General features: G+C 43.5%; 1 protein-coding gene across 6 annotated transcripts in view; it reads right to left on the reverse strand.

The window, feature by feature from the left end:
- Window positions 1-6,952: 6,952 nt before the first annotated feature.
- Window positions 6,953-24,178, reverse strand: part of LOC124043775 (TRAF3-interacting protein 1-like) — a 38,439-nt gene continuing 21,213 nt past the window's right edge. For 2 of the 6 annotated variants that reach the window (XM_046362719.1, XM_046362717.1), the window contains 10 exons: window positions 24,036-24,059; window positions 23,488-23,566; window positions 23,370-23,387; window positions 23,095-23,179; window positions 22,173-22,259; window positions 21,646-21,766; window positions 19,937-19,973; window positions 19,458-19,534; window positions 8,987-9,210; window positions 6,953-8,630 (listed from right to left, as the gene is read on the reverse strand). In XM_046362719.1, the coding sequence (XP_046218675.1) occupies window positions 8,465-8,630; window positions 8,987-9,210; window positions 19,458-19,534; window positions 19,937-19,973; window positions 21,646-21,766; window positions 22,173-22,259; window positions 23,095-23,179; window positions 23,370-23,387; window positions 23,488-23,566; window positions 24,036-24,059 (918 nt within the window). In that variant the 3' untranslated portion in view covers window positions 6,953-8,464. Of the gene's footprint in view, window positions 8,631-8,986; window positions 9,211-19,457; window positions 19,535-19,936; window positions 19,974-21,645; window positions 21,767-22,172; window positions 22,260-23,094; window positions 23,180-23,369; window positions 23,388-23,487; window positions 23,567-23,707; window positions 23,732-24,035; window positions 24,060-24,178 lie in introns of all 6 variants that reach the window. The other 4 variants (XM_046362720.1, XM_046362718.1, XM_046362722.1 and 1 more) reach the window with 4 other exon arrangements.

Here is a 24,178-nt window from a genome sequence, read left to right on the forward strand (position 1 = left end):
AAATAAAAAACAAATACCTTATTTACATAAGTTTTCAGATCTTTTGCTATGAGACTCGAAATTGAGCTCAGGTGCATCCTGTTTCCATTGATCATCCTTGAGATGTTTCTACAACTTGATTGGAGTCCACCTGTGGTAAATTAAATTGATTGGACCTGTCTATATGAGGTCCCACAGTTGACATTGCATGTCAGAGCAAAAAACAAGTCAAGAGGTAGTAGAAATTGTCCGTAGAGCTCCGAGACAGGATTGGGTCGAAGGCACAGATCTGGGGAAGGATACCAACACATTTCTGCAGCATTGAAGGTTAAGAACACGTGGCCTCCATCATTCTTAAATGGAAGAAGTTTGGAACCACCAAAACTTCCTAGAGCTGGCTGCCCGGCCAAACTGAGACTTCAGGCCTTGGTCAGGAAGGTGACCAACAACCCGATGGTCACTCTGACAGAGCTCCAGAGATCCTCTGTGGAGATGGGAGAACATTCCAGAAAAACAACCATCTCTGCAGCACTCCACTAATCAGGTTGTTATGGTAGAGTGGACAAAAGGAACACCTATGTGAGAATGCTATTCATTGACTACAACACAGTGTTCAACACCATATTGCCCTCAAAGCTCATCACTAAGTTAAGGACCCTGGGACTAAACACCTCCTTTTGCAACTGGATCCTGGACTTCCTGACAGGCCTCCCCCAGATGTTTAGGGTAGGTAACAACACGTGCTCAGTCCCCTCCTGTACTTCCTGTTCACTCATGACTGCATGGCCAGGCACAACTCCATCACCATCATTAAGTTGGCAGATGACACAACTGGTAGGCCTGATTACCAACAACGACGAGACAGCCTATAGTGAGGAGGTCACTTCCTAACCTTCTGCCAAACATCTGGCACATAATAGCAATACAATTGCTGGAAAATATCCCAACATTTTTTTTTTCAAATGACTATTATTAGAGAAACATACTTTGGATCTTCTTCAAATGACTTTATTAGCTAAATCCTGTCATAGCTCTCATTAATTAATATTTTGAGGAAAACTCTATTTTGCTTCTAACCTCTTGACAAGTTACTACGATATTCCTTCTTAATTGGCTCAATAACCTTATGGAAAAGGGGTATATTGTTTAACTATAGAAACTCCTCTCTTGCTTTGGGCCGTTTGTGGACTTTGGGTTAGACATTTTAGCTGGACCTGGCAACCCTGCACAGATAATTTGCAGCCGTTTACTGCTACTAGCTAGCTATGATAACTAGCTCAAAGGCAATGGCATTTGCTATCAAGCCATAAACGTGCATAATATCTAACAAGGGGAGCGAGGGCAGGAAAAATTATGAAACGATAATCCACACTGAATGACTCATCTGCCCGTAGTTTGAGAAGTGTGAACGCGCGTCACCTGCTTCTGATCTGCAGCTTTATTGGTCTAATTATGTTGGTAAACAGTTTATAATAGCAACAATGCACCCAGGGGGGTTGTGGTATATGGCCAATTCGGCTGGATATAGCTGTTAATCGATAGAGAAGGGAGAGGCTAGACGGACATGCCTGGTGCCCAAATCAATGGCGTTTGTTTCCCCCTTCTGATGACCAGGTGGCGAATCGCATCTCTGCATGTCTGGCAGACATATCAGTGTGGATGACGGATCACCACCTCAAGCTGAACTTCGGCAAGACGGAGCTGCTCTTCCTCCCGGGGAAGGACTGCCCGTTCCATGATCTCGCCATCACGGTTGACAACTCCATTGTGTCCTCCTCCCAGAGCGCTAAGAACCTTGGCGTGATCCTGGACAACAAACTGTCGTTCTCAACTAACATCAAGGCGGTGGCCCGTTCCTGTAGGTTCATGCTCTACAACATCCGCAGAGTACGACCCTGCCTCACACAGGAAGCGGCAGCAGGTCCTAATCCAGGCACTTGTCATCTCCCGTCTGGATTACTGCAACTCGCTGTTGGCTGGGCTCCCTGCCTGTGCCATTAAACCCCTACAACTCATCCAGAACGCCGCAGCCCGTCTAGTGTTCAACCTTCCCAAGTTCTCTCACGTCACCCCGCTCCTCCGCTCTCTCCACTGGCTTCCAGTTGAAGCTCGCATCCGCTACAAGACCATGGTGCTTGCCTACGGAGCTGTGAGGGGAACGGCACCTCAGTACTTCCAGGCTCTGATCAGGCCCTACACCCAAATAAGGGCACTGCGTTCATCCACCTCTGGCCTGCTCGCCTCCCTACCACTGAGGAAGTACAGTTCCCGCTCAGCTCAGTCAAAACTGTTCGCTGCTCTGGCTCCCCAATGGTGGAACAAACTCCCTCACGACGCCAGGACAGCGGAGTCAATCACCACCTTCCGGAGACACCTGAAACCCCACCTCTTTAAGGAATACCTAGGATAGGATAAAGTAATCCTTCTCACCCCCCTTAAAATATTTAGATGCACTATTGTAAAGTGGTTGTTCCACTGGATGTCATAAGGTGAATGCACCAATTTGTAAGTCGCTCTGGATAAGAGCGTCTGCTAAATGACTTAAATGTAAATGTAAATGTTGCGCAGCGAGTCGAGATGAACGGATGTTTCAGTCAGTCATCCTTTCGATTATACTTGTGGCTAGAAACTTCAGCGAGAATTTGAAACGTGTCTGCCGAAACTGGGATTTGGGAGTGAATCTTTCAGTTTTGATCAGTGATTATAATTTAATCTGTAAGACATTTTTAAACGTTAATGCCGTAACTTTGGACATTTTCGTCGAAAAAGACAATACATCTTTGCCTACACTACCGAGCAACTTCATACTGCGGCAAGAGGGAGCGAAAGACACTGCCCAGTGTTGTGTTGCAGGCATGCAGCTTAAACTCTCCCCATTGAGCAGTTGTAGACTGTATCATGGTTACTATCAATGGTTACTATTATTTCTTGTGTAGGCTGCTATCCTACTCAAACTAAAATCAAGTGGGATGGAACATTTTGGAGATAGTGACCAATACAAGTTATTTATTCCTCTCCCATAAAAATAAACATCACTTTATTTTACAAGTTTTAACTAGTACCATGCTGCTGTTGCTGCAAGCTGGGTCTGGGAAGGGATCTTCAGGATGACAGCCTGAACCAAATACATTAGTCTTCACACTCGACATGCATCATCAATTTGGGCACCAGGTGTGTCCGTATAGTTTATCCCGATAGAAAGGGCCATGATTATAAAAGGCCAATATCGGTCGTTCTTTTCCATCCTAATGTTAGCAGAGTCTACAGTATACCCCAAACCATACTCAATCTCAGACCTTCCTTGCTTATTGTGTAATACAGTAGTACAATAGTACTCTAATGAAAATAATCAAAAGGACATTCATTTATTTTATTTAAATATAACCATTTCACTCCACAACAAAAATGATACTCATTTGTGAACTGACACGGACTCAAAATATACATCATAGCTGTGAGTATGAAACAAATAGGACCATTTACACTAGAAACTTTCTTACAAATACATGGAAATACTAAGCGTTCCCTAAATGGACTTGCAGGAAATTCAGTAAAAAGTTTCATTGTACAGTACGCCACTCAGTCTAAGACACTGCATCTCAGTGCAAGGGGAATCACTGCAGTATCTGATTCGAATCCAGCCTGTTTCACATCCGGCAGTGATTGGGAGTCCCATAGGGCGGTGCACAATTGGCCCAGCATCGTCCGGATTTGGCCGGGGTAGGCCATCATTGTAAATAAGAATTTGTCCTTAACTGACTTGCCTAGTTAAATAAAAGGTTATATTTAATATATAAAATATATATATATATATTCCTTTTGGCAAGAATTAAGATTCAATTGCTCAAGCACTATATGTATCCTAATACCCTAGTAAATGCTCTTACTAAAGAAATGAGTGTTACTACACAGGTTTAAGAGCACATTATTTTAAAGTGTTAATTATTTTGCAGTACAATGTTAACATGTACATTTGATGTGCTAGCTAATAATACTGATATGAAATGGATTAAAATCTGTATACAGTATTACTTGTTTACACTTGTGTAAGAAGGTAAATAACTATTTAAATGTAATAAATGTGCAGTTTGGTTCTGTATCCAATTGAAGTGACCGTTTTGGCTTCGTAAGTGAAACAAGCTCAGCACGAAAACTTTGTTATTTTCAGCATGGACAAATAAACATGTTAGTGTACTACCACTTGTTTTTGTTTTTCATCTTCACATTTTCATTCATTAACCATATTGTGTATATTCTAGTGCAATTTCACCAGCATAGTATGGCTTCATCTTATAAATCATTTTATAAATCATTGCTTATTAATCTTTTTTTTTTAAATCTATGTAAATTAAACTCCATAAAACATGTCATATTCGCTAGGTGGGGATACGTTTTTCCGAAAACCAATTCATATGAAATAGAAATAGCAATCTTAAATGTAAATTAATGAACTCTGAAATCAAAGTAAACTATTTCCCACTAGTGTCTACAAATTGTCATCATAAAACCACGAGTGACAACTTATTCAGTTTTGCTAGATTTAGTCAATAAAAAAAAATATATATATATATATATATACACTAAAGGTCAAACGTTTTAGAAAACCTACTCATTCAAAGGTTTTTCTTTAATTTACTATTTTCTACATTGTTGAATAATAGTAGACATCAATACTATGAAATAACACATACGGAATCATGTAGTAACCCAACATTTTTAAACAACTCTAAATATATTTTATATTTCGAGATTCTTCAAATAGCCACCCTTCGCCTTGATGACAGCTTTGCACACTGTTGGCACTCTCTAAACCAGCTTCATGAGGTTTAGAGAATGGAATGAATTCAAATTAACAGGTGTGCCTTTTGAAAAGTTAATGCGTTTGAGCCAATCAGCTGTGTATACAGAAGATAGCCCTATTTGGTAAAATACCAAGTCTATATCATGGGAAGAACCTCAAATAAGCAAAGAGAAATGACAGTCCATCATGACTAAGAAATGGTCAGTCAATATGGAAAATTTCAAGAACTTTAAAAGTTCTTCAAGTGCAGTCGCAAAAACCATCAAGCCCTATGAGGAACCTGGCTCTTATGAGGACCGCCGCAGGAATGGAAGACCCAGAGTTACCTCTGCTGCAGAGGATAAGTTCATTCGAGTTACCAGCCTCAGAAATTGCAGCCCAAATAAAATGTTTCACAGAGTTCAAGTAACAGACATCTCAACATCAACTGTTCATTAGGCCTTCATGATTGAAATGCTGCAAAGAAACCACTACTAAAGGACACCAATAAGAAGAGACTTGCTTGGCCAAGAAACATGAGCAATGGACATTAGACCGGTGGAAATTTGTCCTTTGGTCGAGTCCAAATTGGAGATTTTTAGTTCCAACTGCCGTGTCAGTGTGAGACTGACACGGATGACCTCAGCATGTGTATTTCTCACCGTAAAGTATGGAGGAGGTGTTATGGTGTGGGGGTTGAAAGGTGTTCACCTAGGGGTCATGATAGGGGCTGTACCAAATGTTTGATGATGTTTTGGTCACTTTTGAATGCTGGCGGTGCTTTCACTCTAGTGGTAGCATGAGACGAAGTCTACAACCCACACAAGTGGCTCAGGTAGTGCAGCTCATCCAGGATGGCACATCAATGCGAGTTGTGGCAAGAAGGTTTGCTGTGTCTGTCAGCGTAGTGTCCAGAGCATGGAGGCGCTACCAGGAGACAGGACAGTACATCAGGAGACGTGGAGGAGGCCGTAGGAGGGCAACAACCCAGCAGCAGGACCGCTACCTCCGCCTTTGTGCAAGGAGGAGCACTGCCAGAGCCCTGCAAAATGACCTCCAGCAGGCCACAAATGTGCATGTCTGCTCAAACGGTCAGAAACAGACTCCATGTGGGTGGTAGTATGAGGACCCGACGTCCACAGGTGGGGGTTGTGCTTACAGCCGAACACCTTGCAGGACGTTTGGCATTTGCCAGAGAACACCAAGATTGGCAAATTTGCCACTGGCGACCTGTGCTCTTCACAGATGAAAGCAGGTTCATACTGAGCACGTGACAGACGTGACAGCCTGGAGACGCCGTGGAGAACGTTCTGCTGCCTGCAACATTCTCCAGCATGACCGCTTTGGCGGTGGGTCAGTCATGGTGTGGAGTGGCATTTCTTTGGGGGGGCCGCACAGCCCTCCATGTGCTCGCCAGAGGTAGCCTGACTGCCATTAGGTACCGAGATGAGATCCTCAGACCCCTTGTGAGACCATAGGCTGGTGCGGTTGGCCCTGGGTTTTTCCTAATGCAAGACAATGCTAGACCTCATGTGGCTGGAGTGTGTCAGCCGTTCCTGCAAGAGGAAGACATTGATGCTATGGACTGGCCTGCCCGTTTCACAGACCTGAATCCAATTGAGCACATCTGGGACATCATGTCTCGCTCCCATCCACCAACACACACTGCACCACACACTGTCCAGGAGTTGGCGGATGCTTTAATCCAGGTCTGGGAGGAGATCCCTCAGGAGACCATCTGCCCCCTCATCAGGAGCATGCCCAGGTGTTGTAGGGAGGTCATACAGGCACATGGAGGCCACACAGACTACTGAGCCTCATTTTGACATTAAATCAAAGTTGGATCAGCCTGTAGTGTGGTTTTCCACTTTAATTTTGAGTGTGACTCCAAATCCAGACCTCCATGGGTTGATGAATTTGATTTCCATTGATAATTTGTGTGATTTTGTTGTCAGCACATTCAACTATGTAAAGAAAAAAGTATTTCATTCATTCAGATCTAGGATGTGTTATTTTAGTGTTCCCTTTATTTTTTTGAGCAGTGTACATGATTCCATAGGTGTTATTTCATAGTTTTGATGTCTTCATTATTATTCTACAATGTAGAAAATGGTTAAAAATAAATCAAAACAACAACCTTGAAAGAGTATGACCGGTCGTGTGTGTGTATGTATGTATATATATATATATATTTTTTTTTTATCTATGAAAGTGTCATGTTACTTTTAACTTCAACGCTACTCTTTCAATGAGTGGACACAGTTCTATACTAACCCAATTTCTCAAAGCACAGTGGTGCTCGACTAGCCTGATCCCAGGCCTGTTTTTTATGTCTTGCTGACCTTGGCCAGAACGCACAAACAGATCTGGGACAAGCATAGTGGTTGACAGAAGGAAGAGTCAAAGGACTGCCATGTCTTCTGCTCGTGGCGTCCCTAGCTCCTCAGCAAACCTCAGATCTATTGCTTTGTACAGACTTTGAAGAAGCTTCAGGTAAACAGAATTGTTAATAGACAGACATGTTAAAAAATGACAGATATCTGTATCAAATGTGGATCAAGTAGATGTGGAGGGTATTGGCTTGGTCCATGTGCCCTTTGCTTGAAGCTGTAAAAGAACTCCAATGTCAAGCCTTAATTCCCACAACGCATATACATTGTAATGTCAAAAAACACGATACGGACCAAAAATATAAAACGCAATATGTAACAATTTCAAAGATTTGACTAAGTTACAGTTCATATAAGGAAATAAGTCAATTGAAAGAAATTCATTATCCCCTAATTAATGGATTTCATATGACTGGGCAGAGTTGCAGCCATGGGTGGGACTGAAGGGGCATAGACACACCCATTGGGGAGCCTGGCCCAGCGAATCAGAATGATTCTTCCCCACAAAAAGGCTTTAATACAGACAGTAATACTTCTCACCATCCCTCCCACCCCTCCTCAGACAATCCTGCAGGTGAAGAAGCCAGATGTGCAGGTCCTGGGCTGGCGTGGTTACACGTGTCCTGCAGTTGTGAGACTGTTTGGAACAACTGTCAAATGTTAGAGGCAGATTATGGTAGAGAAATGTACATTAAATTCTCTGGCAACAGCTCTGGTGGACATTCCTGCAGTCAGCATGCCAATTGCACGCTCCCTTAAAAGTAGAGACATTTGTGGCATTGTGTTGTGTGACAACCCTGCACATTTTAAAGTGGCTTTTTATTGTCCACAGCACAAGGTGCACCTGTGTAATAATCGTGCTGTTTAATCAGCCTCTTGATATGCCACACCTGTAAGCTGGATGGAGAAATGGAGGAGAAAAGAAGAAAAGCACACTAACAGGGATCTAAACAAATTTGTGCATAACATTTGAGAGAACCAAGCTATTAGTTCGTATGGATATTTTAATTTAATGAAACATGGGATTCAACACTATACATGTTGCGTTTATATTTTTGTTCAGTGTAGTAAAGGTGTGTCAATCACCTTAAAGTGGATGGAGTACTAGCAAAATAACATGCGTCTCTCTCCCTCCCTAGGGGGTTGAATTCGAACCCTCTCTCCCCTAACCAGTCAGTCAGTGTGGGTGTGTGTGTAAAAGTGCAGTCGAGGCCTCCATTGCGGACTTCACCAGACTAAGTAAGAACCAGGCTCACCCTGAATGCTCGGTCCTTTTTTAGGGGCGATAATCCTTTATTTGGACCTTGGCTCCCCCTCATATTCGCGTGGAGAAGTTGATGCTGGTTACCATCTTCTGGATCTTGTCCTCATTCTTCAGGATGTTGGACTTGACGGCGCAGATCTTGTCCTGCTGCTCCTTGATCAACTGTTCAAGCTCGGCTAGCTCGGCCTTCAGAGGCTCCACCGCGCTGTCCGTGACTCTGGAAAAGATGTACATACGCCAAAATATAAATGTATGCCAAGTCGTGTATGTGTGAGAATGTGTGTGTTGGTGGTCTTCCAGGGCCTGTGTGTGCTCCTTGTTTTCCTACCTCCAGGCTTTAGTGCAGGGCTCTCCAACCCTGTTCCTGAAGAGCTACCCTCCTGTAGGTTTTCACTCCAACCCCATTTGTAACTAACCCAATTCAGCTTATCCACCAATTAATTCTTAGAATCAGGTATCTAGATTAGGATTGGAGCAAAAACCTACAGGATGGTAGCTCTCCAGGAACAGGGTTGGAGTACCCTGCTTTAGTGTGTGTTTGTGTAAGATGTGTGTGTGTGTAGCACGTCAAACCTCTGTTCATGCAGCAGGGCCTGCCCATGCTCCTTGTTCTCCCTCCTCCAGGTGTGCAGCTCGTTCTGCATGGCGTCCATGTCCTCCTGGATGTAATCCATGATCTTGCCTAGGGGCAAGGCGCTGCGGCACACCGTCTGGATGGACGAGCGCAGCCGCTCAATCTCCTTAGACACCAGGTCCCGCTCCTTCTTCCTGGACACCTCTGACACCAGGCTCTGGGTCTGGAGAGAAGGAGGGATGATGGATAGATGGAGGGATAGAGAGAAGGGGTGGATAGATGGATGGAGTAGGAGAGAAGCCAAGAAAGATTGTTACAATATAGAAAACTGGATTTTGGATGTTTGTGCTTTTCTAATGAATAATTTTCATGCTCGTGCAAGTGACTGATTGAACAAATCCTCACAATCAGTATCTGCAATTTGGCAGTACACCCAGACCCTTGATTTAAGAACAAACGATCTCTCAGTTTCAAGGTCTCAGCTTAGAGAAGAAGCCTCGTGAGGTATTGGTCTGTCACATGCATGAAGCGAACATTAATGATGAATTAATTGTGAATGATGAATAAAGCTAAATCATGCAAATATAACTTGTCTGCATTATATAAGATAACTAACGGGACTGCCCCGGTAGAGCTCCTGATGGACATGTGTATTTGGTGCATCGAGTTGGTTGGAACCTCTTCAGCGCGCTGATAATAAAGAATGATTAATTTAAGATTGACTTAGAGTGTCCCTGTGTAGAATTTCCACAACAATTTGGCGTCAACGAACAGGATGATTGATTCTGCCTGCAGAGCTTTCCAGTGGGGGTCTGCAAGAATAACCGGTAGCGCATTTTATAAAGCGTGAGGGAAATTTCCATCTGACCAAAAGACCCGCCCAGACCAGATCCTTACTGTCAGCTGCCCTGGAGGAGACACATTCCCCGCGAGCAATTGAGGGACATGTCTTCTGATTTCAGTAAGTCAATTTAAATGAATTTGTAAAAAAATATATATATATTATCCAAATTTCAATCTACTTAATAAGCAAATTTATATCCTGTTATTATCCCAATTTCAATCAGCTTAACAGTTTCCACTCTCACACAACGTTCACATCTACATTTGACTACACTCACACAATTCACATTCACTTTGTGCTGTCACTTGGAGGAGGGTACCACTAGTCAAGTAACAGCACGAAGTGAATTTGAATTGTGTGAGTGTAGTGAACGTGAAAGCTTTGTGAGAGTGGAAACAATTAAGATAATTGAAAATTGGGACAATAGCAGGATAGAAATATTCCTATTAAGCAGATTTAAATTTGAATAATAAAAGCTTGAAATTTGCATATTAAGAAATATTAGCTAAGTGGTTGAAATTTGGATAATATGTACTGAGTGAATGTGTGAAAGTATGTGTGTTATTCTATATGCATAGACTATAGTCTATAGAAAACAGCATTTATAACTATATAAACTATTGATATGGATGCTATAGGGACTGTGATGCTATAGGGACGGATAGACACTGTTGAGACTATGGCGACTGTAGAGACTATAGAGGAACCATGGCGGTGATACATATGACAGAAGAAGGTTAGAGCTAATCTTATAGAGAAGGGCAAGTAACGGTACCATGAAAAGCCCCACTGACGTGTCTACATGGGCTGCAGCCACTACTGGTAGCATATGGTGTTATTATATATGTATGTGATAGATATGGTGCTGAGATGCACATGGGGTAATTATAGAGAGATTACAGAGTGTGTTTGGGAATAGTACTAAGTGAATGTGGATGTGAGAGTTGTGGGAGTGTGGAAAGTATGTGTTAAACGGATTGAAATTTGGATAATAAGATTCATTATTACGATTAAGTACTGAGTGAATAAGAGCTGTCAGGAGACTGGCTCCGGTGTGAAAGAGGTAATATAGAAGATTACTGAGTGTGTGTCTGAATGGATAACCCAGCCAGTTCTGTGAGCTGAGTATTTTGATCTATAACGTTATCTACAGTTAATATAAACTCAGCAAAAAAAAGAAACGTCCTCTCCCTGTCAACTACGTTTATTTTCAGCAAACTCATTTTGGATATATATCGACAGAATTAAATCGAACAAAAGGACCATTTGTGATGTTTATGGGACATATTGGAGTGCCAACAAAAGATGCTCGTCAAAGGTAAGGCATGAATTATATTTTTATTTCTGTGTTTTGTGTCACGCCTGCATGGTTGAAATATGCTTTCTCTCTTTGTTTACGGAGGTGCTATCCTCAGATAATACCATCGCCGAAAATACTTTTTGAAATCTGACATGGCTGGATTCACAACAAGTGTAGCTTTAATTTGGTATCTTACATGTGTGATTTCATGATAGTTTGATTATTATTATTTGAATTTGGCGCTCTGCATTTTCCCTGGCTTTTGGCCAGGTGGGACGCCAGCGTCCCACATATCCCAGAGAGGTTAACGACCATCCCACAGGTGCATGTTCAATAATTGTTTATGGTTCATTGAACAAGCATGGGAAACAGTGTTTAAACCCTTTACAATGAAGATCTGTGAAGTTATTTGGATTTTTACGAATTATCTGTGAAAGACAGGGTCCTGAAAAAAGGGACTTTTCTTTTATTGACGAGTTTATATGTATAGGAAGTGGCGGCAAGCTAGTCTTCAGAGAAGGCTAGAGTGAGGGCAGGAGGCCCCACTGACAATTGTTGGCATTTATAAAGAGAAGTGTCTACGTGGTCTGAAAACCACTGAAGATACATATGGTAAATACCGAAGAAGTGTCTCTGTGTGTCTGCAGCCATTACTAATATCACAGTGTTATTTTATATGTATAGGATGTTGTGGCAAAAGAACCGTTGAAGATACATATGGCATAGGATGTAACGATAGTCTACGTGGTCTGAGAACCACTGATAATCGCACAAGGTGTTACTGTAGGTATTTTGAGTCGTTGAAGATGCACATGAGTGGTGTGATGTCTGTAGGGATTCATGTTGATCTGTAACATTATATAGGGAATCTGTGTATGTGAGAGATATGAAAGGAGAACGTACTATTCCCGAATATGCTGTTAAAGAGAACAACTAGTGTAAATATCTAAACCCCTGAAAGAATAGAACACTAGTCTAAAGGAGGAATTGGTGAAGCATACTGGGTTACTAGAGATTTGATGAAGTAACAATGGAGAGAAATAATAAACAACTTGCACACCCACACGTAGGAGTACGTAAGTGGTGCAAAAAGTATTTTGAGAAATGTTCAGAGTGGTCCTTCTATGGATCATTTGATAAAGAAAAGTTTAAAGCATTGTAGGACTGTCTAAAAGGTCTGGGAAATAGAGTCACAGACAAATATTGGCATATATCCACTTTTGGTAAAGGTACAGGACTTAACTTACCCCTAACCAATAAAACTATAAATAGAAACAATGAATTAATGTTGAACATGATTCTGTTAACTAAACTTAAGGCTACAATTTATTGATATCCCAAATTATGACGTTCTAAATCACTGCCTATTTCCCTGTCTATGCTGTCTCAGGTGCCAGTCTTATTATGGGCAGAGTGCGCCATCTACAGGGGACTGATACAGTGCCAGCCCAGTGATTGTGAAAGTGATCCCAGAAAGAAACTAGTTGAGAGCTACCTCCAAAGTTTCTCTTCCCTTCTGAATTGGCCAATGCATTTGATAAATTCAGAGCATTACATGTTAATCTTAAAATAGACTTTTAATAAATTTCAGTACAAGGTCACACATATGTTGTGATGTGCTGCAAAGCAACTCTTCATAGCTTTTGGATGTCTGTAATAATGCTAAAATTCTCTACCAAATGTGAATGCACACTCCTCAACTCTACTTAAACCGAATCACATAAAAAGTATCAAATGTACAGAGCCAGTTGCAGGGCTGCATTTAGTGGTTTAGGATTTCAAGGCTAAAAATGTTAGGCAGGAATTATATAAACCTAGGCTGTGTATATAAATATCAAACGCGTGGCTGAATTATGCTGGCTAATGTGGGGGGACTGGCAGTTGAAGGCCTCTGTATGGTATGTGGCTAGGAAGTCCTGCTCTGCCCCAGTCACCCCTCAGCCCCAGGATGGGAGGGGGGTGGAGGGCCTCCCCTTGGCACAGTGAGGGCCAGGGACGTTTACTCAGCTGGGTCTGCATGCTGGTGTGTGTGGCACTGCAGGCACACACACACACACACACACACACACACACACACACACACACACACACACACACACACACACACACACACACACACACACACACACACACACACACACACACACACACACACACACACACACACACACACACACACACACACACACACACTCCTGTGGAATTAAAACCCCTTGTTTATTTTAGTAACAGGCTGTGGCAGTGAAGTTATTTTACTACAGTATTCGGTAACAACTACTACAATTATGTCCCTTTCAAGTTCAACTCTTGGGCCAATGTGTCATTCTGGCCTCGAGATTGAAACACCTGCTTTCCCGGGTCTAAAAAAAAAATCACATTCCCGCTACATGACAGTGTAAACTAACCAATAACGCCCCCTTCAAAACAGACCAACCATCATAGACTCAGGTATTAGGCCAGATAGGTGGGCAAAACTTCACGTTAAGCGCCACTAATCCAACTTTCATTACGAGCTAGCTTCTTATCATTTCGCTTATAAAAACAAGCCAACTCAATAATTACAGTTTAGAAACACGCTAAACTACATAGAACTAAACTGTAAAAAAGGTCAACTGTCTTCCTTTCCTTCAGGAAGCCAGCAAACATGTCTGACAAGCTGCCTCACCCTCCCCCCCCTCCCTTCGCTCTGTGGTTTGCAAAGTGTGCGAGGATTGAAATGTCTAATCGTCGTCTGCAATGTGGGTGGCTTTTCCCCCTCGACCCCGTGAACACTGTGGCCACACAAACACGCCGCGGCTCAGTCAGTCCGCTGGCCACGGTGGAGCGCTGCGGAAGCTCCGACGGGCTCCGCGCTGTTTTCTGTCCTCTTGCACAGCCTCAAACCCTCAGAAAACCAGTAATATAAAGAAAACCCGTCCCTGGTCTGCATGGTGCACTCTGTCCGGCCGAGCATATATCAGCACTTTTTCAGGCTCTACAAGTCCAGCGTACTTTCTTCTTTTTCAGCGCGACCCAAGAACATGATTTGTTTTGAGTCCGGTGGCTGGAGGAAGGGTGAGGAGGGTGTGGGGGCAGATTCTTCCATTAGCCCATGAAGTCAGTAACGGAAGCGCCGTTGGCCGTGGAGACCGGTGGAGTCTCCTCGGAGGAGGATGGGGAGGACCATCCTATTCACTGAATTTTATCAACAAAATAGTGGAACATTTTATTTGTCAAAGTTGTCCTTTTTATATAAAACTATGTAAAATATATTTACATCACCATTTAACCTTTATTTAACTAGGCAAGTCAGTTAAGAACAGAGTCTTATTTACAATGACGGCCTACACTGGCCAAACGACATTGGGCCAATTGTGCGCCGCCCTATGGGACTCCCAATCACAGCCAGTTGTGATATAGCCTGGAATCGAACCAGGGTGTCTGTAGTGATGCCTCTAGCACTGAGATGCAGTGCCTTAGACCACTGCGCCACTCGGGAGCACAAATTAAAAACACACTGTTTTGCAATGAAGGTCTACAGTAGCCTCAACAGCACTCTGTAGGGTAGTACTATTGTGTAGCCGGAGGACAGATATATTCCGGCCTCCCCTGGGTACATTGAATTCAATACAAAACCATGAGCCTCCTAGGTTCTCACCCCCTTCCATAGACCTACACAGTAACAACTTCCATGAATCTAGTACTAAATGCATAAACTACAGCTAGTTAACACTGCAGTGCATAACATGGTGAACAGTTGACAAAGAGAGAGGAAGACAATAGTTGGATTTGAACAAATTCATTTCTTTAAAAATTAAGTAGAAGCAGGACAGAGATATTTAGTTTTTAGTTTTTCCAGTTTCACTTACGCTATTAATGATATTAATGTTAGCTAGCTGGCTAAGGCTATCCAACACTTCCAATTCAAGGTAAACTTTAAATTTTATAAATGTATTGCCAGCGGGGCCTTCCAGTGTAACTGCTAAACTGCTTTCTGTACACTACTGTGGGATTGTACACATGCATTGGATTGTGGGTTTACTAATGCGTTAGTTCTAGTAGCTATGTTGACTATGTTAACTATGGTGACAACAATGCAGGTTGTGTGTAGCGGTTATGGTATGGTATGACGTTTTGGCTTGGAGAAGTATTTTCACCTGATCAGACAGCTGTTGTGTTGTGCACTGAGGTCCACAAGCGAAGGGACAACGTAATAGGAGGAAAACACGTAGATGTGATGTTTGTATATGGCTGTTATGAAAGTGACCTGTGTGTGGGTGATAAGGGGTTCATTCCACCAATTCTGTTGCAAAACATTTTTTCAACAGAAGCAAACAGCACGAAATGGGGATGGACTACCGTTTTACAACATTTTGGACTAATGATTACACCCTAGATCATCGAGAAGCAGGCGAGAGTGTGCAAGGCGGTATTGAACGGGTCACTGTCAGTCACCTTGATTACTCCAATTTGTCTCTCGCCCTGTGCACCTACGTTATAAACGTTCATTTGTAGGCTAGGTTGTAGCAACCTCATGATGGGTATAGGGAAAATTTGAGTATCATGTAGTGGCCTAAACCTATCGATGTTACATTGAACTGGGTGAATGGAATATGAAAGAGTCATCCGATATGCTATAATAAGGCCATGCTCACACAAAAAAAAGAGGAAATCTTAAAACGGCACCGACCACCACTGGTGGAGACCCGAGCCAATGGCACCCAGAGACAGCTGAGTGTTGAACATCAATTCCCTTTCATGGTTTTTCCTAGGAGCCCCTAGTCAATCCATACAGATCAGAGCGTGTCAGGGATATGTCATTAATTGCAATCTTGCTTTTTCTTGCAGAAGAAAGTTCCCTCTGGTTTTGCATAGTAAACGATGCGTTGCTGAGTATATCAATCCAAAACGTGCACTCTTGTGCCAGAATGTTTTACCATGTCTTGTGGAAACTCTTGATGGGCATCTAGTCTCATGCCGGCGACTAAGAGCAGGATCTAAACCCCTCACAGACCTGCTAGGCCTGGCTGGCAGGGCAGGCTGCTGCGCTGCAATGTGGAATTCACCCGAACCCTCTGATGCCTAATTTGCTTAAAGGAGGGAACACATGCAAAGCACATGATTTATGGAGCGGTAATAAGGAGCTGGTGAGAGGCGGTGGGAGAATAACTGTCAACAAAGTAAGGCTTTTGAAAAGAAGAATGGGTTGCCGGCGTGAAACCTGTTAAGAGACCTACCAACCTCTTGGGCGTCTTTAATTACATAATAACAACGTTTCCGTGGTGAATGGCATGACACACTTAGGGGATATGACAAATTCAATTTCCAGTGTCGATCAGGTGAACATACAGCATGTTTCCTCATATTTTCTGATCATTACTACGGTCCCAATAGTGTCAACTGGATTTCCTCGTCTCGTCTTATTTCCTTCATCCCCACGTTATTAATATATATATATATATTTCTTTTGACAGATGAACAAGTCTTCTGGCTTCTGCGATAGATTTCAAAACATAGTCGTATTCAGAACAGAGCAGGCAAAGAAAAGGAGACGAGGAGTTGATGACGTCACTTTAGACCCATCCACCTCCTGGCTGGAGTTGGAGACAATGCAGGCTACCCAAGGGCCCTGAATTGTGTCCCCAGAGAGGGTTTCAGAGGTAGGCCAAGGAGCTAGGTATTACAGCATGATGATGATTAGTCCAGTAGTGTTCAGAGGTTAGGGGGGGGAGAAAGACATCATCCAAATGTCCAGCCAGATCATAAAAATAGCTAGGAGTCAGTGAGGTGAAGAGTGAGGCTAAGGGCGAAAGGGGTTACAGGATGTTAGGGTCAGTGTGTAGCCCCCTGAGGGGGTCACAGCTGAGCCCCCTGCCCTGAACCCAGGGGTACAGGGGGGAACCCCTACCTCTGAACAAGACTGGGTACAGGGAAAAGGGCTTGATTCAATTGTTTGACCAAGTGGGCTACACCACAAAGGTTGAAACTGCTAAGACCTCTAGCTTGTAAGGTTATGGGGTTTGACTCGATTGGTGTGATCGAAGCGACTTAAGAAAAATAGGACCTACTACGGTTTTCAGAAACCTTTCCTCATTCCACTGGAATCTCAAAGTGCAGCTCTTGCAAGGGCAATATGGCTAATGGAATGCTGCAGGGTCATTTCATTTACGTTTCCACAAAAAAAGGTGAATGTTTACGAAGACACGGGCCTGGTGGGTATTGGACTATTTATTTTCCTGCCGATTCTGCCGCAAGTATTCTGGCACTCCTCCTCCGTGACTCTAACTCAACCATCCATGTGTGCCACAGGGTTTATTTATACATTGTAAACTTTCATCAAGGCTAATTTGATGGGGTAAGAAAAGGGAGAGACAGTCCGAAAACATTGTGTGAAAACGCAGCTGCTACGAGGGCCCGATTCTGTCTAAATAAAAAGGCCTCAGAAGTATCTTAGAATAATACACAAGTGTTCTGAAAGGTCATGGGGAAGGTCGTACCTATAAACAGAGAATAATTTGCTCTATGGTGCACTTTTTGTGCGGCGGGATACGGCAAAACGATTGATAAAGCATTTAAGAAAGAATCACGTCCTGCTGTAATTCCAGACCTCACACCGGGGGATGGGGTAAAGCTCAATGTTTACATGTTTTAACCCTCCATGTTCCTCCGTGATTACAAGAGAGCAATGTCTCTATTACACTGACCGTCAAACCTTTCATGTCAGGAAGGAAGCCATTATAGTCCTTCCTACAGCGGACGAGGCAAGGCCAGTAACGAGGGGGGTAGCACATAGCGTGGCTTGTACAAGTACACCTACCTTCCAATCAGACTGCAGAATGCCCCAGCAATACAGCCCCCCCCCAATTAGATGCCCTATAATAAGGGGCCTGGAATCCCAAAGCTCATTAAGTCAATTACGATAACCCTGTGGGCTGTGCTCAAGTTGAACCGGAAACTTATTTGGAAACCAAAGGGAAATCCAGTCTGATTATTTTGAAATTAAAACTACAAGGGGCGCGCAGTGAAATCTGACCTATTGGGGCGGGTGGGGGAGCCGTCCATCCAAAGGCAAGCTGGGAATGGGGGACTTCATCTGAGTTGCTATGAGCTAAATGCGCCTTGGAGCCGGAACAACAGATGGAGCCTGGCGCACACCTTGCAGATAGGAGCACTCATTCTCCCCCGCTCATCAGCAGCTGACCAGGGACAGGCAACATCGTTGGGGAAGAGGGATGGGGTCAGGGAAAAAGGGGGGGGGGGGGGGGGGCTAGACAGAGCCTTTTAGCATGAAAAACAGGCAAAAACCCGGCATCCATCAGAGTCGGGTGGTCAGCTGGGCAGGGAGCGGAGGGAGCAGCACGCTTGGGCAGAAAAGACCACCCAAAACAGGCAGCGCCGTACAACCCACACCGCTGGAGCATGAAAAGAGGCCTTCACACCGATTCCCTATCCAAATATTTACTGTGGGAGCCCTCTCTGGCCAATAAACACACTCGGGGGGAACAGAAGAGGGGCAGCAATAATGGCGTTACATCAGACTGGAAGTCATGTTCAGAGTAATGAAAAATCTATCAACTATGAAATGTGGAGAGAACAGTTTATGGTTGAATCACAGGGAGAGGTTTTTTTTTCTGAGGAAGACTTAAATCACACCAGAAAGGAAATGTAGTTAAGTGTAGTAGTTTTAGTCAAATCCACGTTATTGCTTTTGTCTCTTTAAAATGATGCAGCTGGTGTAAAATCGGTACAGCCGATTGAAATCTATTTTCCATTATAATGATCAAATGTATTCATTAGGCATGTGAACTAGACAGAAGAAAATAAAACATACTTTCTCTCAAACTGGTTGTTGAAGACATTGAGCTAGATAAGCCAAATTTGGATGCATTTTTTTGCAACGCTTTCTGAGGCCAAAAACACTTCCAAAACATAAAATGAGAAACAACCACATTAAATTACAACAAAGAGGTGGAGATTTTTTGCTGACTTAATCTTCATTCTCGCTGATGTAATCAACCCGCATGATGCCGTTTTTCTAGCTCCACTGAGGAGATCAAAATGTTCAATGTTTTTTGCAATTTTGCAAACTTTGTCACTCCATTTGCAAGATTCTTTCTTTAGCTAATAGACTGTATGCTATGGGGTTTTGCAACCCCACATGCCTAAGATACTGAATGTCGAGAAACAACGGTGTGTGTACGCTCCGTGAGAGGTAGTAAAATGTCTAGAATTGAGAGGAATGAGAGAGGCAAATACTTGGAACACAGTCGTTCGTTATGCTGTCATTGCATTGCCCTCTAGTGGAGATCAAGATCACTACTTCTGTAGGACACCATTGACATTTTACCTGGTCTTGGGACTTTGGAGATGATGGTGATGTTTCAAAGTCTTTCTTGGTTTCAAGGATTTTTTTCACCAGCCCACCTGGGGATGAAAAAAGGTTAATTCGTTTTTCAAACTGTTGGCCATGTTTAACCATCCATAAAGTGGCAATCTGAGGTTCAAATAAGTGGGTAACCCTCCACTGTTTTGGTAAATAGCTGAGGAATGGGGCTTGAGAAATGTGACCACTCAAATTCATTGACAGAGGTAAAGATGCAAGGACTGACCATTCATGAGATCAAACTTGCAGTTTATTTATATGTTATATTTTTCAGGAATCAAATCGGTATATCATTAAATATAAAAGTCTGAAAATGGATATAAACAACTGCAGACTGCTCCTTAAGATACAAACCCTGACCAAAGGTCTAGCAATTTGTACTAGAATTATAAGCACCTACAGTGTCAAATGTGAGTGATTGTTTGGCTTGTAGGATTGCTCACCATGATTCTCATCGCCTTGGAGATCCACTGTTGGCTCCTGTGGAAGGACCAAATCGTGAAGAAACCATAAGAAAGACGCTGAATGACCAACACTGCTGCTGCCTTCTCTTGAACAGATACAGTGCAGTATATGCTCGTGGGAACAGCACAACCAAATGCAACCTGAATGACCTACAGTGCAGTCGGACAGTATTCAGACCCCTTTCCTTTTTACACATTTTGTTACGTTACAGCCTTATTCTAAAATGGATCAAATAAAACAAAATTCCTCATCAATCTACATGCAATAACCCATAATGACAAAGAAAAAACAATTTAGAAATTTGTGCAAATGCATTAAAAATAAAAATAAACACAAATACCATAAGTATTCAGACCCTTTGCTATGAGACCCGAATTTGAGCTCAGGTGCATCCTGTTTCCATTGATCATCCTCGAGATGCTTCTACAACTTGATTGGAGTCCACCTGTGGTAAATTCAATTGATTGGATTTGGAAAGGCACACACCTGTCTATATAAGGTCCCACAGTTGACAGTGCATGTCAGAGCAAAAACCAAGCCATGAGGTTGAATGAATTGTCCGTAGAGCTCCAAGACAGATTGTGTTGCGGCACAGATCTGGGGAAGTGTACCAAAATATTTCTGCAGCATTGAAGGTCCCCAAGAACACAGTGGCCTCAATCACTCTTAAAATGGAAGTTTGGAACCACCAAGACTCTTCCTAGAGCTGGCTGGCTGGCCAAACTGAGCAATCGAGGGGAGAAGGCCCTTAGTCAGGGAGGTGAACAAAAACCCAATGGCCACTCTGACAGAGCTCCAGATTTCCTCTGTGGACATGGGAGACCTTTCCAGAAAAACAACCATCTCTGCAGCACTCCACCAATCAGTCCTTTATGGTAGTGGCCAGATGGAAGCCACTCCTCAGTAAAAGGCACAGCCCACTTGGAGTTTGCAAAAGGCACCTAAAGATTCTCTGGTCTGATGAAACCAAGATTGAACTCTGGCTTGAATGCCAAGCGTCACGTCTGGAGGAAAACTGGCACCATTCCTACGGTGAAGCATGGTGGTGGCAGCATCTGTGGGGGATGTTTTTCAGCAGCAGGGACTGGGAGACTAGTCAGGATCGAGGGAGAAATGAATGGAGTAAAGTACAGAGAGATCCTTGATGAAAACCTGCACCAGGGCACCCAGGACGTCAGACTAGGGCGAAGTATCACCTTCCAACAGGAAAATGACCCTAAGCACACAGCCAAGACAACGCAGGAGTGGCTTCGGGACAAGTCTCTGAATGTCCTTGAGTGGCCCAGCCAGAGCCCGGACTTGAACCCGATCGAACATCTCTGGAGAGACCTGAAAATATCTGTGCAGCAACGCCCCCCATCCAACCTGACAGAGCTTGAGAGGATCTGCAGAGAAGACTGGTAGAAACTCCCCAAATGCACGTGTGCCAAGCTTGTAGCGTCATACCCATGAAGACTTGATGCTGTAATCGCTGCCGAAAGGTGCTTCAACAAAAGTACTGAGTAAATGTGATAGTTATACATTACTTATAAATTAGCAACAAATTCTAAAAACCTGTTTGGATTTGTCATTATGGGGTAAAAACTATTTAATCCATTTTAGAATAAGGCTGTAGCGTAACAAAATGTGGAAAAAGTTAAGAGGACTGAATACTTTCCGAAGGTACTGTACGTATGTGATCTCTCACCATCTCGGGCATGTCGGGGGGAAGAGGGACTGCCTCCAACACCACAAACTGTTCATCTTCATCCTCAGAAAGCTTCTTCCCCTCCGTGATGACGGCCGCCGGGGGCTTGGCACTGGTCAGCCTTACACACACACACACACACACACACACACACACACACACACACACACACACACACACACACACACACACACACACACACACACACACACACACACACACACACACACACACACACACACACACACACACACACACACAATTTAGAGGAAGGAGGCTATGGAGCAAAGTACAACATTTTCTCAGCCTGGTTCTGTAGGTAAACACTGTGGAACTTAGCAGATAGAAAAGTCACAAATAGAGCTGATGTGACTCCTAAATCTACATGTCAGAGAGGCATGTTTGTTCCACGTCATATATTTAGAAAAGCTCCAAAATGCTGTGCACTGCTAAATACAGAGCTTCTATGCTGACTACTGTATAATTCATAGTGACACAGGAAGTAAGAAGGTATGAGGGGAAGTCACCTTTCAGCTGGGGTCACGTCAGTGTAGCTCTCCTGCGTCTTGACCCGAGGAGGGGCGGGCCGGGCGCTGCTGGGCCGAGGTATCCTCCTGTTGGGGAGATAAGACGGTCCTCACTAATGACCAGCCAGCCAGTAAATCAACTCTTTCACCAATAGCCTCATTTACAGTGCTTCTCAAAACTGATCCCGGGGACCCGCTATGTACGCTATATTCTTCACCAATTGATTACCAATAATTAGTCATCTGTTTGGATGGTTAAAGACAACCATTTAACCAAGAGACACTGAGAATCACATCTTCAAATAATCCCAAATATTCAAAGACCGGTAGACAGGAACAGGACAGGGTACAAAGTTACTGTATTTAGTTGGACGAATCAAATAAAATAGACCAGAGTCTAATGGCTGCATTTGGTGGTAGTGAGAACCTGAACATACAGAGGTTCCCAGGACTAGAGTTGAGAAACCCTGCTGCTCTACTGGCCCTCAACAGTCGACAACACTCACTCTCATTCAGTCAGTCAGTTATTCCACCATGGGATAGTCACGCGTTTGACGTTACACTGAGAAAATGATAAGTGGGGACTAGGGGAGCAATTTGTTGTGGTGTAAAGAGAGAGTACTCCAGCTGAGTGTTGCGGTTGATCAAGAAGAAAGTGGAGGATTTGCGTCAGTGAATGGAGAGCTGTAGCATGCAAACGCACATTGCTGCAAGTTACACAACTTTTTCGGTCACACAGAGGAAATGGGCAGAAAGACGGTTCAAAGTTGTGAGGTTACAGGAGAGACCGTTTCCATTGTTGCTGAATGTGCAAATCGAGCAGTGCCCTCAAACCCTGCTAATTTGCTTAGTCAGCTGTCACACACACACACACACACACACACACACACACACACACACACACACACACACACACACAGACCTGTGGGCCATGTGGGCTGGCACTGCGTCTGTGGCATCTCCGTTCTCCAGGGGAACCGGCCTCTGTGCCAACGGAGTGTCTCCATCTACAACATGATGCTGACATGAGAACACCCCTTCTAACACGTTTTATTGGAACAGCCGATGAACTTGATGGCAAGAACTAGAAATACTGACGGCTAGGGCTTTTAGAACAGAGACGTATAGAAATGTCCAGCTGGACTACTAAATGGGAAAAAACTCCAGCACTGTTGGTGCAGTGAGAAAAATACTCACCTTCACTGTCAAACTCTTCTGGAAAAGAGGAAACAGAACAATTATTTGTATCTATTCATATTATGGTGTAAAAAATTAGAATGAAAGGCCGGAGGGGTTGAGGGGTGCTTGGGGTTACCTTGTTGGGCTCCTGCTTTGGGCCAGCGCCTCTGGCCCTTGGCAGATGAAGGCCGAGGTATTCTGGCTGGACTATCAGACTGAGGAGAGGAGATGGGAGGGGAAGATGACTGGGTAAGTGTGTCCCATTTCGGATGGAGAGCATGCGTACACACTTATAAACATGCACACGTAGGAAAAGGAGGACACAGGCAAGCCCCTCTTTAAAAATAAGAGGTTACCTGCTTGTATGTGACATCCGCTGGCTACAAACAGAGAAAGACAGCGTTGAGTAAATATCAATGCAGACCTATCTCCAAGCCTTCCACCGAGGGGGGCTACAAAGCAAGTAAAACAGTAGGAAAACCAAGCTGCTATGATTATTATAATTTTTTCCTAGAGCATGGAGTGACAAGTTATGCTAAGACAGCCAAACAAACTACTGAAGATGCTCACAGCGCTATGTTAAAGTAGGTGAACCTATATCAGGCAGCCATGCTGCACTGGCGAGTTCTACACAGTTCTGAATCTGCTAAATAGCTAGAGGCGATAGAGGCAAAGGAAGGATACCTCTTCAGATGCATCTTCAATAGGCTTCGGTGGATAATTCCAGCGGTAGCACAGAAGCACAGAATGAACCATTATCACACTAATAGCAGCATAGAAATAGAGTATATTAGCCAGTCTAATATGTTATATTGGTCCACTTTTCT

Source organism: Oncorhynchus gorbuscha, linkage group LG09, assembly GCF_021184085.1.
Source record: "Oncorhynchus gorbuscha isolate QuinsamMale2020 ecotype Even-year linkage group LG09, OgorEven_v1.0, whole genome shotgun sequence".
NCBI lineage: Eukaryota > Metazoa > Chordata > Actinopteri > Salmoniformes > Salmonidae > Oncorhynchus > Oncorhynchus gorbuscha.